This window comes from Seriola dumerili, unplaced genomic scaffold (assembly GCF_002260705.1).
Source record: "Seriola dumerili isolate Sdu_G_001 unplaced genomic scaffold, Sdu_1.0 BDQW01000110.1, whole genome shotgun sequence".
Taxonomy (NCBI): Eukaryota; Metazoa; Chordata; class Actinopteri; order Carangiformes; family Carangidae; genus Seriola; species Seriola dumerili.
Genome location: NW_019174365.1, coordinates 6,418,484 through 6,432,241, shown reverse-complemented (window position 1 = coordinate 6,432,241; position 13,758 = coordinate 6,418,484). Strand labels below are relative to the sequence as shown.

The 13,758-nt window shown below is 39.0% G+C and overlaps 1 protein-coding gene across 2 annotated transcripts in view; it reads left to right on the top strand.

Annotated features, from left to right (window-relative positions):
* The window catches only part of LOC111223494 (Y+L amino acid transporter 2-like), a 28,591-nt gene that overhangs the window by 11,512 nt on the left and 3,321 nt on the right, over positions 1-13,758 (top strand). The window contains exons 1-8 of one of the 2 annotated variants that reach the window (XM_022747662.1): positions 2,268-2,409; positions 6,526-6,923; positions 7,423-7,598; positions 7,851-7,993; positions 10,849-10,974; positions 11,581-11,725; positions 11,982-12,105; positions 13,614-13,717. In XM_022747662.1, the coding sequence (XP_022603383.1) occupies positions 6,795-6,923; positions 7,423-7,598; positions 7,851-7,993; positions 10,849-10,974; positions 11,581-11,725; positions 11,982-12,105; positions 13,614-13,717 (947 nt within the window). In that variant the 5' untranslated portion in view covers positions 2,268-2,409; positions 6,526-6,794. Of the gene's footprint in view, positions 1-2,267; positions 2,410-6,525; positions 6,924-7,422; positions 7,599-7,850; positions 7,994-10,848; positions 10,975-11,580; positions 11,726-11,981; positions 12,106-13,613; positions 13,718-13,758 lie in introns of those variants that run through there. The other variant, XM_022747663.1, reaches the window with a different exon arrangement.

Genomic DNA, 13,758 nt, shown 5'->3' with positions numbered 1-13,758 from the left:
AAATGTAGGTAACAGCATAATTACCTACTTTAATATGATGTAGAGCTGTAACCGTTAGTTGATTAGATGACTGAAAATTGATCTGCAGTCATTTTGATAATTGATTGCTTTAGTAATTTTTTAAGCAAAAATGCCAAACCAATGGCAAAATTAGTCACTTTGGGTTTTAGATGGTTGGTTGGATGAAACTACAACTTTATGAATAGGCTACATAACCCTGAGATGTGATAATTACAATATAGATTTTTGACATTTTATTGATCAAACATTTAATCGATTAACAGAGCAGTTTTGTTGTGAAGTCACTAAACCTCAAGTCCAAGTCGAGTCTTAAGTCCCCAGTGTCAGAGTTCAAGTCCAAGTCACCAAAAATCAGGACTCGAGTTGGACTCAAGTCCGAGCTCTGGACTCAAGTAGCCTACTTCAACACTAGTATAGGGGAAGTCTGGTTGAAGAATAGGATACGGTAAACGCACAACTTTAGGGTTTTTGAGGTTGCCTTATGTTGAATTAAGGTGGCTTTCTTCAAGATACTTCAAGGATCTTGCAGTGGGAAAAGAGGCTAAATCAGTGCCCTGTGATTTAAACTCCTTCTCAAACCACTAATCCAATGGCTGCTCCTCACTGATTGTAATTTATTTGTTTGATTATCATGGTCCTTGGTTTTACAGTAAAGCACTTTGTAACATTCTCTTTGACATATTCTATTTAAATGAAGGTTTACTTAGTTTTGATAAATAATGTCATCCAATAATGTTATTCTCTAAAACACACCCAAGCACTAGGCCTACACTAGTGCACCATCGTTTAAAATGCTTTATTTTGAAGTTAACGAGAGGAAGTCTTAACTTACGCGCTGATTGGCTTGACACTGGCTCGGTAATGAGCGTTTATGTGCCTCTTAGATTATACTGGGTACCATAGTCCCTTGACGCGCCTCTCCTAGCAAAAGCCCTGACAAATCCAATGTCCCCTTTTACTGGAGAGTTCAGGCTCTGCTTTGAAGGCTAACATGGTGGGTGTTTCCCTCTTTGTTTCTCTGGTGATGGCCAGGTAAAGAAACTGTCCATGGTGCTGAAAGAGGAAGAATTCTTGAAAGGATAACATTTCGATTTAGGATACTTTACTATTATTATTAATATATATTTTTTAACATTCAGTTTTGATAGTTCTTTCTAGTCACGTAAAATGATGCCATTACGAAGAATCCGGCTGAAGCAGTATAACCAGTTGCCCAGTCTTTATATAGTCCATGTGATGACCCCTAAATCCTAAAGCCTCCTATAAGATCCATCCACACAGTCCACGGGTCGAATTATTACGGGTCTCACCTCCTAAATGCAGAAAATACTGATGGTCAAATCATAGCCCCCATACCAAATAAATGGGTGGAATCATGAAAGGAACAATCACTAGATGGCGCCAAATCTCAACCCATATGAACTAGAGGAATGTACAGTATGGCTTCAGAGAAACTGTTTTACAACATATAGTCTTGTTCAATTCACTTCACCAGCTTTCAGCCTATTTTAACAACTTGCCAGTTTTAACATCTTACAACTTACTTTAACAACTGAATCCATGCATGATTTCCAACTGTTGGACTGAGTAAGCAACACAAAGTACTACACTAGTCCACTCCAACTCATGCCACATGCTCCTTATCAAACATCCTTTGTTTGCATAGATAACAAAGCAGTTACGTTGCTTCTGTTTATTTAAAACTTTACACAGATGTCAGGAGCATGGCTAGAGATCTTATGAATAGTCATTGATTAACCATGACATAGCTTTTAGTTGTGGTTTGTAATAATGCTGCAGATTCAAATAGAACTGAAGTAGGTCATTTAAGATAATTTAAGGTGAAAGAGTTGCAAGGGGGAAAAACTGTATTTACATGTATGACTCTTTTCAAAAACAAATTACAAAGTTCTTCACATAAAAACAGGAGCTAATTTAATGTAAGCATTAATATGTTACTAATAACAAACTGCTACATCCGTTTCTCACGTCTCATTGGCTGGCTCGCGGATCGTTGCCATATCACAGTATCACCTGTGTGACCGCATCACCTCTCAAAGGTAAATTAATCCGCGGCCCACTGGTAATGCCGTTAATATGTGTGCGCACCTTTGCTCTACCTTCAGATGATGTAACTGTAGCTGTCATCGCTTATAGATGAAGTACTGGGGGTAAACATCCGTGTTTATGCACAACTTGTTCTAATGGTCCTCAGTCTGGCAGTGGATTGTGTCAACCATCCTTTGGGGGTTGAGGATGAGGAGGAGCTAGTAGCTGCAGATGTTGACTGCAGCTTGTGGACTAATGCTAGCTCAAGTTAGTCACAGACATCAGAAGCACGGCACATGTTGCAGCTTTCTTCACTGGAAAAAGGAACACGCAACAAAGGTAACTAGTGTCTGTTATATTGTGCTTTTTAACACAGCTCTCACACTTTTAAGTCTGTCGGGGGCTGTTAAATGACATGTAGTCGAATCGTTTACTAACGTTTACCACATGCCAGTCACATACTAACATTAGCATGTGTATCCGCAGCATCATGTATGTTGTGTCAGTTGCCTACGCTAGCTCTGAGAGCTAATGCCACTTTTCGGAGCTTCAAGATGGACACTGTTTAGATGGATAGCAATGTTAGCTAGTGAATGGATGTTAATGTAGTGACACCATAGTCAAAAAAGACGCGACGCGGTTAAATCGATCCTCCAACCCTTTTATGATTCTGTATCAGGCCAGTGCTAACAAGGCTATCAATCCCGCAGGCGCTAATCATTAACAGCACGCGCTGATTTGATGAATTAGAGCTGGAGTAACTGGAGTGATTGTTCAGGTTACTGTAAAGTCACACAGTAGTAATGGTGACACAACTATATGAATTGATGCTAAGTGAAAGTTTTCAGTCACATGGACGCGTTTGGTTATCGTTGAGACACAATGTGGTCCCAAGGCAGTTCTTACCACGTCTCACGTCCCCATAATGTCTGTGCTTAGACCTCAGTGTGATCCGCTTTTGAAGTGTAAAGACGCGGGTCTGACATGTGAGAGGAAGTTGTTTCTTTATGTGTGATGAGCTGTCATGTTAACAGTAAAGTTAGTTAGTTTAATGAACTTATCCATCTGTTTCTGTTCCTTATGAAGGTGGGAAAAATAAACAGGAAAAGTAGTTGTGATTGTGTAGATTACAATCATGTACTCACACACTCAGACAGATGTCTGTTTAAGTTTGTGAAAAGGGACACAACTGCAGCAGCCATATTGGCTGAAGCATGCAGACAGATGCTAGCCTAATTTCATTGGTCTAGTAATAGGACACATGGCGCTTGTCCCTCACAAGACCACTCCTACTGCTAAAGAAATGTATGCCTATAATAAACAGATCTGTTAGTGTAGTCTGTGCATATAAAAAGTAACAAAGGTAAAGTGAAAAGCAGTCAAGCTTAGGCGTTTTGAGGCGGTTACTGGGTCTTTTTAACTTGATAAAAAAAGTAAATTAGAATCAAATTTCTTATAGTTGTTGAATATTTTCTTTTACAGTGCAATAGAGTGAAAATGTTTGTTTTTTTCTAATTTTATTTTAACTTAAATTAATCTGTCCACTGACTATTGTACATGTGCATATTTATATGAATACAGGAAAATTGTGCAACTGTGACCATTTTAAGGTAAAATTGTTGATAACTGTGAGCACAACTGCTTATGGTCACCCCAGATCTGACAGCAAATTTTCCAGTCAAATGTCAATAAAGGTCAATCAATTTTTTTTAAATCATCATCTAACACTTAAGAAAAATTGTGAATGATATATGATCATTTGACAATTATAATTCTCCTTAAGAAGTGGAGCACAAAATGAGCTTTGCAACAGCAGAGAATGTGATGTGTTTGTTTGGAAAGCAGTGTGGGCAAAGATTTCTGTGGCTACTGGTTACTACTGAATTGGAAGTACTGGATTTAATGCCACAGTGTCAGTGTTGCAGCTATTCAAGTGTATTAACTGTAGTAGACAAAATTGCAGTCATGTTTTGTATACAATTAAATTTGCAGTCCCCCGTCTTTCCTGGAATTGGTCATGAAATGTGATCTGATTTCCATCTAAGTAACAAGTGTTGGCAAGTATGCTTAAGTTAATTTCTAACAAACAGTTAAAGTCTTTTGTGTCTTTATTCAACACAACCATTAAACACTACTGTTGCTGCTGGGGAAAAAAAAGAGATCAGATGTTCAGGAGGAATTCTTCCTTACAGAGCTGCTTCATATCAACCATATTCTTAGGATGTCTGGTGTGAGCAGCTCTCTTCAGATCCTTTCACGGCCTCTCTATTGCTTTAAAGTCTGGGCTACTCCTAAAGGCAGATGTTGGAGTTTGAGAGTTTGAAGTCAATCTGTAGATTTACTTTGATGTCCAGGGTCATTCTCCTGCTGCATCACCTGACTAAAACTGAGCTTCAGCAGGTGGAGAGCCTGCTGAAGGCTGTGACATTATCCTGTATGATACCTTGATAAACTTGGGAATTCATTTTCCACTCTATGATGTAGAGCTGTCCAAGCCAAGAGGCAGCAAAGCCCCAAATCATGATTCTCCCTCCACCGTGCTTCACGCCTGGGATGATGTTTTCATGTTGGTATGCAGTGTCAGTCATTTTCCCTGTGGCATCGTGGAGTGTCAAGGAGGTGCTCTTTGGCAAGCAAAGCATACCATGTACCATGGTTCGTCTTTTTCAGCCTTTATCTCCCAAAAAGCGGTCTTTTTGGGAGAGTAGCAATGCAATGAAATCCTCTCCATTTATATACTGTTTGTTTCACTGTGGACTGATCAATATCTAAACTCTTTGAGATGACTTTGTAACCTTTTCCTGCTTTTTGCAAATTGACAATTCTTCGTCATAAGTCTTCTGAGATATCTTTTTCGCAAGGCATGGTTCACATCAGCAGGTGCGTCTTGTGAATAACAAACTGAAAATTGCACCTCCAATTTGGTTTCATTGATTCGTTTTCAGGTTTGATAACTCCAATTAGCATTTGTTGCTGTCATCAGTGAAGGGATTTAAATGCTTTATCCAACCTGCACTGTCAATGTTTGAATGATGTATTCCCTGTGGATAAGGAACAATACAATGATTTGCATGTTATCAGTTAAAATAGTTTGTTTGTTCATTATTGTAGCTTAAGATGAAGATCTGAGAATATTGTAAGACAGATTTATGCATACATTTATGAAGGTAAATCCAAAGGCTTCACTTTTTCTTACCACTGAATACAATCTGCTCACTGAGTCATGTCAGCAAAACCTTGGTGCTGAAGATACTAGAAGCAAAGATGTGTGTTCATACAGTATGTGCAGCTTAATCTCATCTCTCTTAATTGTATTCACCAGAGATCATCATTTTGAATTTGAGCTCACAGATACATCTTGTGTACACTTTGAATTTGAGTGTGTGTTTCTAGAAGTCATTGTATATGAAACACTCAGCACCTGAAAATGTGAGAGGGTAGTGTTGGGGTGTGGGCGCTGACGCCTGAATCCATTGAACTACTTCAAACAAAAGCCACATACTGTAGAAAATATTCTAGAAATTTTCTGTCAACTCACCTGTGACATCACCACAAGCTCTTAATCATTACAGAAGCTTTAAATAAAACTGGTGAAAGGATATGTCTTGTGAATAAATGGTTTACTTTGGTTAAGAAAATGGTAAAATGGATGCTATGCCCGCTGTGCCCCTTTGATAGACAGTATGGAATATATATAGTGATCATCATAAACCCTTAACAGTTTTCTTCCAATAATTTTTCTATAGTAGAAAATTATCTGATTTATTATTTGAGGTTGTCAATATCAGGATTTGTGAAGGTACAGGACTCAAAGATACAGTAGCTTAATTGATGATAGTAATGATAACTGTAATGACAACTATTCTAATAACAACATAGTATGCAAACTGAAAAAAATGTCAGTTCACAGAAAATGTAGTTAGCCTGAACACTCAGCTGCTGGTTGGCTGCCCTGGTCTGCAGAGAGTGCTCACACTGTGCTCAAATAAACTCCTCTGACTCCTCAGCTAGTTAAGCTGTGAATCAGATCCACTGTGCTTAATGCATTGCATTAGGCGTTTTGAACACAGACAATATCTCAACTGATCAGATGAATTAAGTAGAAGACAAAGTTGTGACTGTGTAATCAGTAATGGTTGAATACATTTTTGCATTTTTTTCAATTTGGTGTCTGTGGTTGTCGAAGTGGCAATTTTCTATTAGACTTGTGGTTGCTGTAGCAGCTTGTGCCGTTGCTTACTGCTTCGTAAATACAATGCACCACATAAATCCAGAAAGGCATTGATTTAATCCATCCACTCACTCACTCATTAATTTCCTTATTTGAGGTCTCTATTAGGTGACATAAGGGTGTATACCGATGACGTTCTGAATCAGGATCACTTCCTCGAACTTGGACCACTGAGATGTGTAAAGCACTTCTGTGAGACTGTGTGTCCTTGCCTTTTGTTACAGATTATTCCAGCAGAGACGTACTCCTCGGATTCAACAATGGATGTTTGAGACAGCCAGAGTCCTAGTCCTTCAGTGACCCTCCCACCTCCTTTTCTCTTTTGCTTGGTCCACACCTCTCCGTTCATCTTGCCCAGTATTTAATCATTCTACTCTTTCACCCCGTCTCAGTTTCTGGTGCTGCCAGGAGTCAGTCTGTCCTCTTTATCCCTTCGCTGTCACTGTCCTGTTACCTTCCTCTAAGCTGAGGCGAAGTCTGTAAATCCGTCACAATGGTTGCTGAGGTAGACTCAGCGTCTCAGGGCAGCGGTGTGCGCCTGAAGCAGGAGATTTCCCTCCTCCATGGGGTCTGTCTTATCGTTGGAAATATGATCGGCTCTGGCATCTTCGTCTCACCTAAGGTAGGAGGCTCTGCTTTGTTAAGCCAGAGAATTTTTTTTTGTCCTAGTGTGAATTTCTCTCTAGATCCACAAAATGATGATGATTTGTTTCTTTTTTGGTTTTGATTGTAAAAAATCTGCTGTTATTCAGACATGATTATATCTAAAATAAGTTTTTATTGAGTAATGTTAAGGGTTTGTTTTACAGGTGTTGTGGTCTCATTTAGTGTTCACACTTGGGTTGGTCACATTTTCAACCTGTCATTGTGTTAGACTGCTATTCTTGGTGCCATTGTTTGGTCTGCACAGTTCATGTTTCAGCTTTCACTGGAGCAAACACGCAAGAGTTGTTTTGAATTGCACCAAACAAGTTTGCACCTAATACTGATGTGTGATTTAAATACTAATGCATTTTGCTGTTTTTTTTTTTTTTTTTTTTTTTTTTTTTGTCATTTGATAGTTTCTTGTACATACAATATGTTATAAATGCTACTGTATACTCTCATTTGTTATCCTGCAGGGGGTTCTTATGTATACAGGCTCATTTGGCCTGTCCCTGGTAGTGTGGGCCATTGGAGGGATATTTTCTGTGTTTGGAGCGTTATGCTATGCTGAGCTGGGAACCACCATCCGTAAATCAGGAGCTTCCTACGCCTACATCCTGGAGGCCTTCGGAGGCTTCTTGGCTTTTATTCGGTATATAGCTGTTTTACTATTTCTGTCTGCGGATGCTTTCTATTTACACATTATCTTGCAAACAACACACAATAGAAACTCAGTACTCTACCAAACATGAAGCACAGTCTGGACCTTATCTTGTCAACCTTTGACATAAAGATGCATGTTTGAAGTGTCAAGGTCGGCATGATTCATTGTTATTTTACAGAAATGTAGTTAAATGTTACATTCATGCCTTGAAATAATACATTTGTATTAATACCTCTGTAGACTTTGGACATCATTGTTGATAGTAGAGCCAGCCTGTCAGGCAGTGATAGCCCTGACCTTCTCCAACTACCTGGTCCAGCCTTTCTACCCCACCTGTTCAGCCCCATACAACGCCGTCCGTCTCATCGCTGCCGCCATCATATGTAAGGCTCTACCTATACTAAACACACTTAACATGCTCTATTTAAGCTGTTGTATACAGACATACAGGCTTTTGGTTAACCTCCGTTATTTCCTCATCTGTGTTTTGAACTTTTGTACTTTTTTAATGAATAATTGAAGCAAGTGTGATTTTGGGTGTGAAGGTGTGTGTGTGTTGGTGTATTTATGTTTGACAGGTGTAGCGGATAGTGTTTTGTGCAGTATCCATAGATAGTGGTATGTCACTGAGGAGCTGTTGTGGCCAGAAGGTTTGGACACGATTGCATATGCATTAGCAACACAGTGATGTTCAGACAAAAATATAAAGTCGGGTCAGTGATGGGCAGGGCATGGCAGAGCAGGGAGCGGGAGGGGTGGAAGGAGTGGCGTGGTTTGCTTTTGAATTTAATGCTAGTGCTATCTTGATTTACATATTGTCCCTTTTTTAAATCCAAACATTTACCGTAAATGTCTTAATTTGTCTGTTTGCTTAATTATGCCATGGACTGTCATAGGTTCATGTTTACTGAACAGTGGTGCAAATGCCAAAACAGTATAGATTTTGTCTTCAGATGAAATAGTCATTCCCCATTGATTTATTCTCTGTCAGGCTCTAAATGCTGTGGATTACTAAATTGCTTTTTGTTTTGCACCCTTCACTTAGCACCACATTGCATATCTCCAGCGACAGTTTGATTTACGACGACGTCTTCCCCTAGCCTTTGTTAGTTCCTGTTAACCTCATGGAACACCTGCAAAGTCTATTGCAGATCGTTGAGAGTATGAGGAACAGTGTAGCAGAAGCTCTCACAAAACTGAGCCTCGTGTGTTTTCAGGAAACACTGTGTTGAAATGGTCTCTGTAGTTATTGTTAGCAACACTACTGGTGCACGTTGAACCTTTCAGGATGCATTTAATTAGATGACCCACTTTTATGTGGTGAGCCTTAGGGACTTCTCCAAACATAGCTGCTTAATCTAGTGTTTGTTTACATTGCACTTTGAAGAATAAATGTGTAACTACACGTTATACCTGTTGATTCCCTCTAAATTCCACCTTAAGACTACTGTGCTTAGTATATTACAGCCTTAAGGCTTTGTGATGCCACTTGATAAAGGGCTTTTAAGAATAGCAGCAATGTGATACAGCTTCTCAACCTAAAACCTGTTGGGTATGTTTAGATATGATCTACGCTTGTGTCCCAAGTCTGTAGCAAAGGAAGTGGGTGACTGAATAGGGCCTCAGAATCAGCTGTCAGCAGATCAACAGTTTTGGGCATTTATATCTTAAGGTATTATTCCTAGCCTCAACAGACTTTGTAGACTGGAAGATAAACATGGTTTCAGTACGACTGAACCATTAAAAGTTTGTACTACGGATTTTTGATAAGGCCATAGTTTTTGGGAAAAAGTGCAACATTCCTAAAGGAGAGTGATATTGGAGGCATTTTTTGTGCCAGCATTTGAGGTCTCCTCCTATAATGGACATTTAGACATTAAGAATAAAAAGATGCGTGGTAGTATATTTCAGTCATTTACATAGGACCAAAATGTGGTGGGGTAGCTAGAAGCAACATGAAAATATACATCGAAATAGCTTAATGTATAATCATTTAGTGTACAAGGTGCCAAAGTCCTTGCATATTATAATACACATAGTTAAAGGCATTGTTTTACCTCTTCGAAAAAACATCCATAATGAGGAACTAGGGTCTTATCTCTTATTATCTCGGTTTATGTCCCAACCTGTTATCTGCAGGTTCATTTTACTACAAGTCATTAATGCTAGCTATATTCTTTATTATCATGGCCTCATTATAACAAAAAGTATTAACTGTCATAGATGATATATTCAATGGAGTGGTAAATTTCATATTCCATATTTAAACATAATAAATAAGTCATATAACTTTATTGGAAATTATGTGCAATGTTGCAAATTATGTACTAGAAATTACATGTGATAAAAACTATTATCCTTCAACCATATAACCTTTAACAACAGGCCTGAATTGGGTACATGCTTGGTGTTTTCTAGATATCGTGTGAGGACATATACTGATGGTTTCACTGTGGACATGTTTCAACATGCATATCGGTACAGTTTCCATATATAACTTTCTAACATGCAGACTGTAAAATTACATGTATGAACACATCCAACCTTTGGAAACGCATTTAGATACTCCCACTGGAGCTGGAGGCAGCCATTTAGGATACCACTTATTCCTCCTTATACCAGCGGTTTTATCAAAATATTTCACTTGTTTTCAATATCCACGACCTTACCGGAGACACAATTCCCATCTCAAATACCCTCTATTCCAACGAACTTACTGAAAATATTTTAGACTTCCATCGTGCAAAGTTAGAGAGGCTAGGAACAATACAAGATATGAATGTTCAAACATGGCTTCCCAGATAAGGCATTTTTGAGCCTATAAAAATGAAAGAATATCAAGGGCTGGAAAAAAGATGAAAACACAGGATTTGAATAAAATATTTTGCAAGCCTTGGTTTTTGGCTCCATTCCTGAAAGACATGGTATGAACAGAGTCTGAGACAGTGCTGCAAAAACCTTTATCTAATTTTGACACAGATTTACCCTTGTCCTCTTACTGTACTTATCAGTATTCACACTCATATCCCATTTCTACTGTTTCAGTACATCTTTGTATTTTCAAGTCCTCTTTTTATTGAGTTGATGACAGAAATGAATTACAATCCATGATGCATAAGTTAAATAAAGTATGAAAATGTACTTCAGAAGTTCTTAACCAATGAAAGCCAGTTCACCAGAGAAGCAGGGATTAAAATGTGAGGTTAACTGTTGTTTTGTCACCCTTTCTCTCTGTCAGGTCTGTTGACTTGTGTGAACTGCATGAAAGTGAAATGGGGTGCTATTCTTCAGGTCATCTCCACTGTAGCAAAGGTCATGGCTCTCATCGTCATCATCATTACTGGCTTGGTTAAGCTGGCACAAGGTAGGATGTAAAACGAACTCTGTCTGTCGGTCACTGCTGCTCTGACTTTGCAGAGGAATTGAAGGGATAAAGCACTACTGCACTATTTAGGACTGAATCAGTTTCACTGAATGATTTAATAGAATGCTAAAAATGGCAGTCTGCCGCAGTGCCCCAATCGGCCAATATCAGCTTGTTTTAAACGGTGCAAAGGTAAATATTTCAAATGTTTGTCTATAACTGCTACACCTCCAATCCAATTCTGATGCAGCTTGGAGGGATTACATGCTTTTTATTGATCAGCCAATAGGTAAAAATTTGATATTGGATCAGCTGGCTTAAAACACTATCCATATATAATGTATTAACTATCATTGTTTTAATACATTTCATACATTAATGTATTGATAAACAACTGTATTGAAATTCTTTTTTTTTTATTGGCACATATGTTTTTGTCCTTGTTCATCACTGAATATCTGGCAGGTATTGGCAGGAAACTCTATGAAATGCAGGAAAGGTCACTTGAGTTTTAAAAACACGTGGGTAGGCGACTGTCAGGTTTGATGAAAGCGAAAAGTTGAACACTGCTTCCTATGTTAATGTATCAACCTTTTGTTGGTGTAGGTTTTGACCAGAATTTCGAGGACTCATTCAAAGGGTCCAAGCTAGACCCTGGTGACATGGCCTTGGCCCTTTATTCAGCACTGTACTCCTACTCAGGCTGGGACACGCTCAACTTTATCACAGAGGAGATCAAGAACCCAGAGAGGTACACAGTGTGACATTTCAGAGAGATTTCACAATAAGCAGGCTTGTTTTTCATTCCTGATGGTTTTTCTTTTGCTTAACTACATAGCTTTCCCTGCTGTAAATCTATAATTACTTAAATCTTAAAACTCAGTAATCTTACTTGTGAATTTCACAAGTCATCAAGTCTTCATCTCACTCAGTAGAAACTGTGTGCGTGACAGCTACACAGAGTGCTTCAAGTGAATTTAAACCACATTTCTCATTTTCCTTTCTAGGAATCTGCCCTTATCCATCGCTATTTCCATGCCTATTGTCACAGTGATCTACATCTTGACCAACATAGCTTATTACGTTGTCATGGATGCAGATAAAGTGCTCAACAGTGAAGCTGTTGCCGTGGTGAGTGTCTGAAGATCATTAACTTAGTGCAAGTCTTCTTGTGCACGAAGGAGGCTGTGTATAAGCAGTAACCCACTCAGCAGTCTGACCATGAGCATACAGTACTAATATCTGCCCATAAAGCCTATTAGTACGTCACAGGACTTATCCAAATTGACAGCATCTGCTCAGCCTCACAGGGGCAGCAGGTTTTGATCTTTCCTTCCTGTCTTCTGCTGTCATCTCTGTCAGTCTGGCAGGCAGCCGATGGCCCTAGTGTCTGATTCAGTACTTCGTTCTGGTTATCTGTGACTGTAGGAGTCGAGATGATGACAGGAACCTCGTTTAGCTAAAGAGGTTAGCGCCCCACACAGGAACGTCGGGAAGTTGTTATATGATTAGTGCACTGGCAGAGGAAGAGTTGCACTCAGGCTTGTTGTCAGTGGTATTTGATAATCTTTTTGTTCTAGTAGTCAGTCTAATGGTTCATTAATGTTCTGACTGTCAACAAGCCATCGGCTCTGTGCTCTATTGCACGTAAGCCCAGGGTTACAGCAAATATTTTTATGTCACCATGATTTGGAGTTGTTAGATTTGAGAACGATGATGTCAAACCTGCTTCTTTGGGCATCGTGTATTGATTCGACTTTACACCTCAGCACTGAACTGAAAGCTGATATTATTTCAACTTAAACCCTGTTTGGCGCAGACGTTTTAAAGTACACTCTTACTAAGAATCCTGACTAAGAAGCGTATTCATCAAGCTGTCTTGAGTTTTCAGGGATATATATGGTCTAATTCACAAGTGTGTAACAGCTTTAATTTTTTTATTTAAATGTGTGATAATCAGTTGAGCTTTAGGCACTGACTCTGTTCACCCACCCAGTGAGTCCAGTTCAGACTGCTTTGTCGTGCGTAGACCTGAGAGCACTTGTCAAAGAATGAGCTTATGTAATCTTACATGTATTATGTATAATACTTGGCTGCTTCACAGCATCTTTGTCTCTGCCAAAGACATAGAGTTCCCAAAGTTACTTTTTTTTCTCTTAAAAAAATGAGGTTTTTCATCACATGAATCCCATATTCTTACATATATGCAGACCAATCATTCTGGCCTGCTCTACTAGAGTCTTTTCGTTGCTAAGTTGGCTTTATTTACATTTCCTACAGTTTAGAACTGTCGAAGATTAAAAGCAGAGGCTACCATTGCTAGCAGAAGAAAAAGGTTATTAAAAAGGAAGGCAAATGTTAGTCCAGGAGCTACACTGACCTTTATAGTCAGAAATATTACATCACAAGGCAAATGGCAGGGAACACTTAGGAATGTTTATATACTGATATCAGCAAGTTAGTCAGATGGGTTAAAATATCTTTTTAATAGGCACACAGTATCAGTAGTCAGTATGCACTTAAAATTAGAAGTGTGTTTTGCAGATTTAAATATGTATCATCAGGATGTTGTGTAATCAGTACTTTTCTAATGCTGTAATTGAAGTGAGCGGTAAACGGTTTGTTTGACGTCTCTACAGACATTTGCAGATCAAACGCTGGGCTGGGCTCGCTGGCTGATCCCTCTGTCTGTGGCTATTTCCTGCTACGGAGGCCTCAACTCCTCCATCATCGCTGCCTCCAGGTCCGTAAACACACCTGTAACTATTCTGACCAATTTTATCT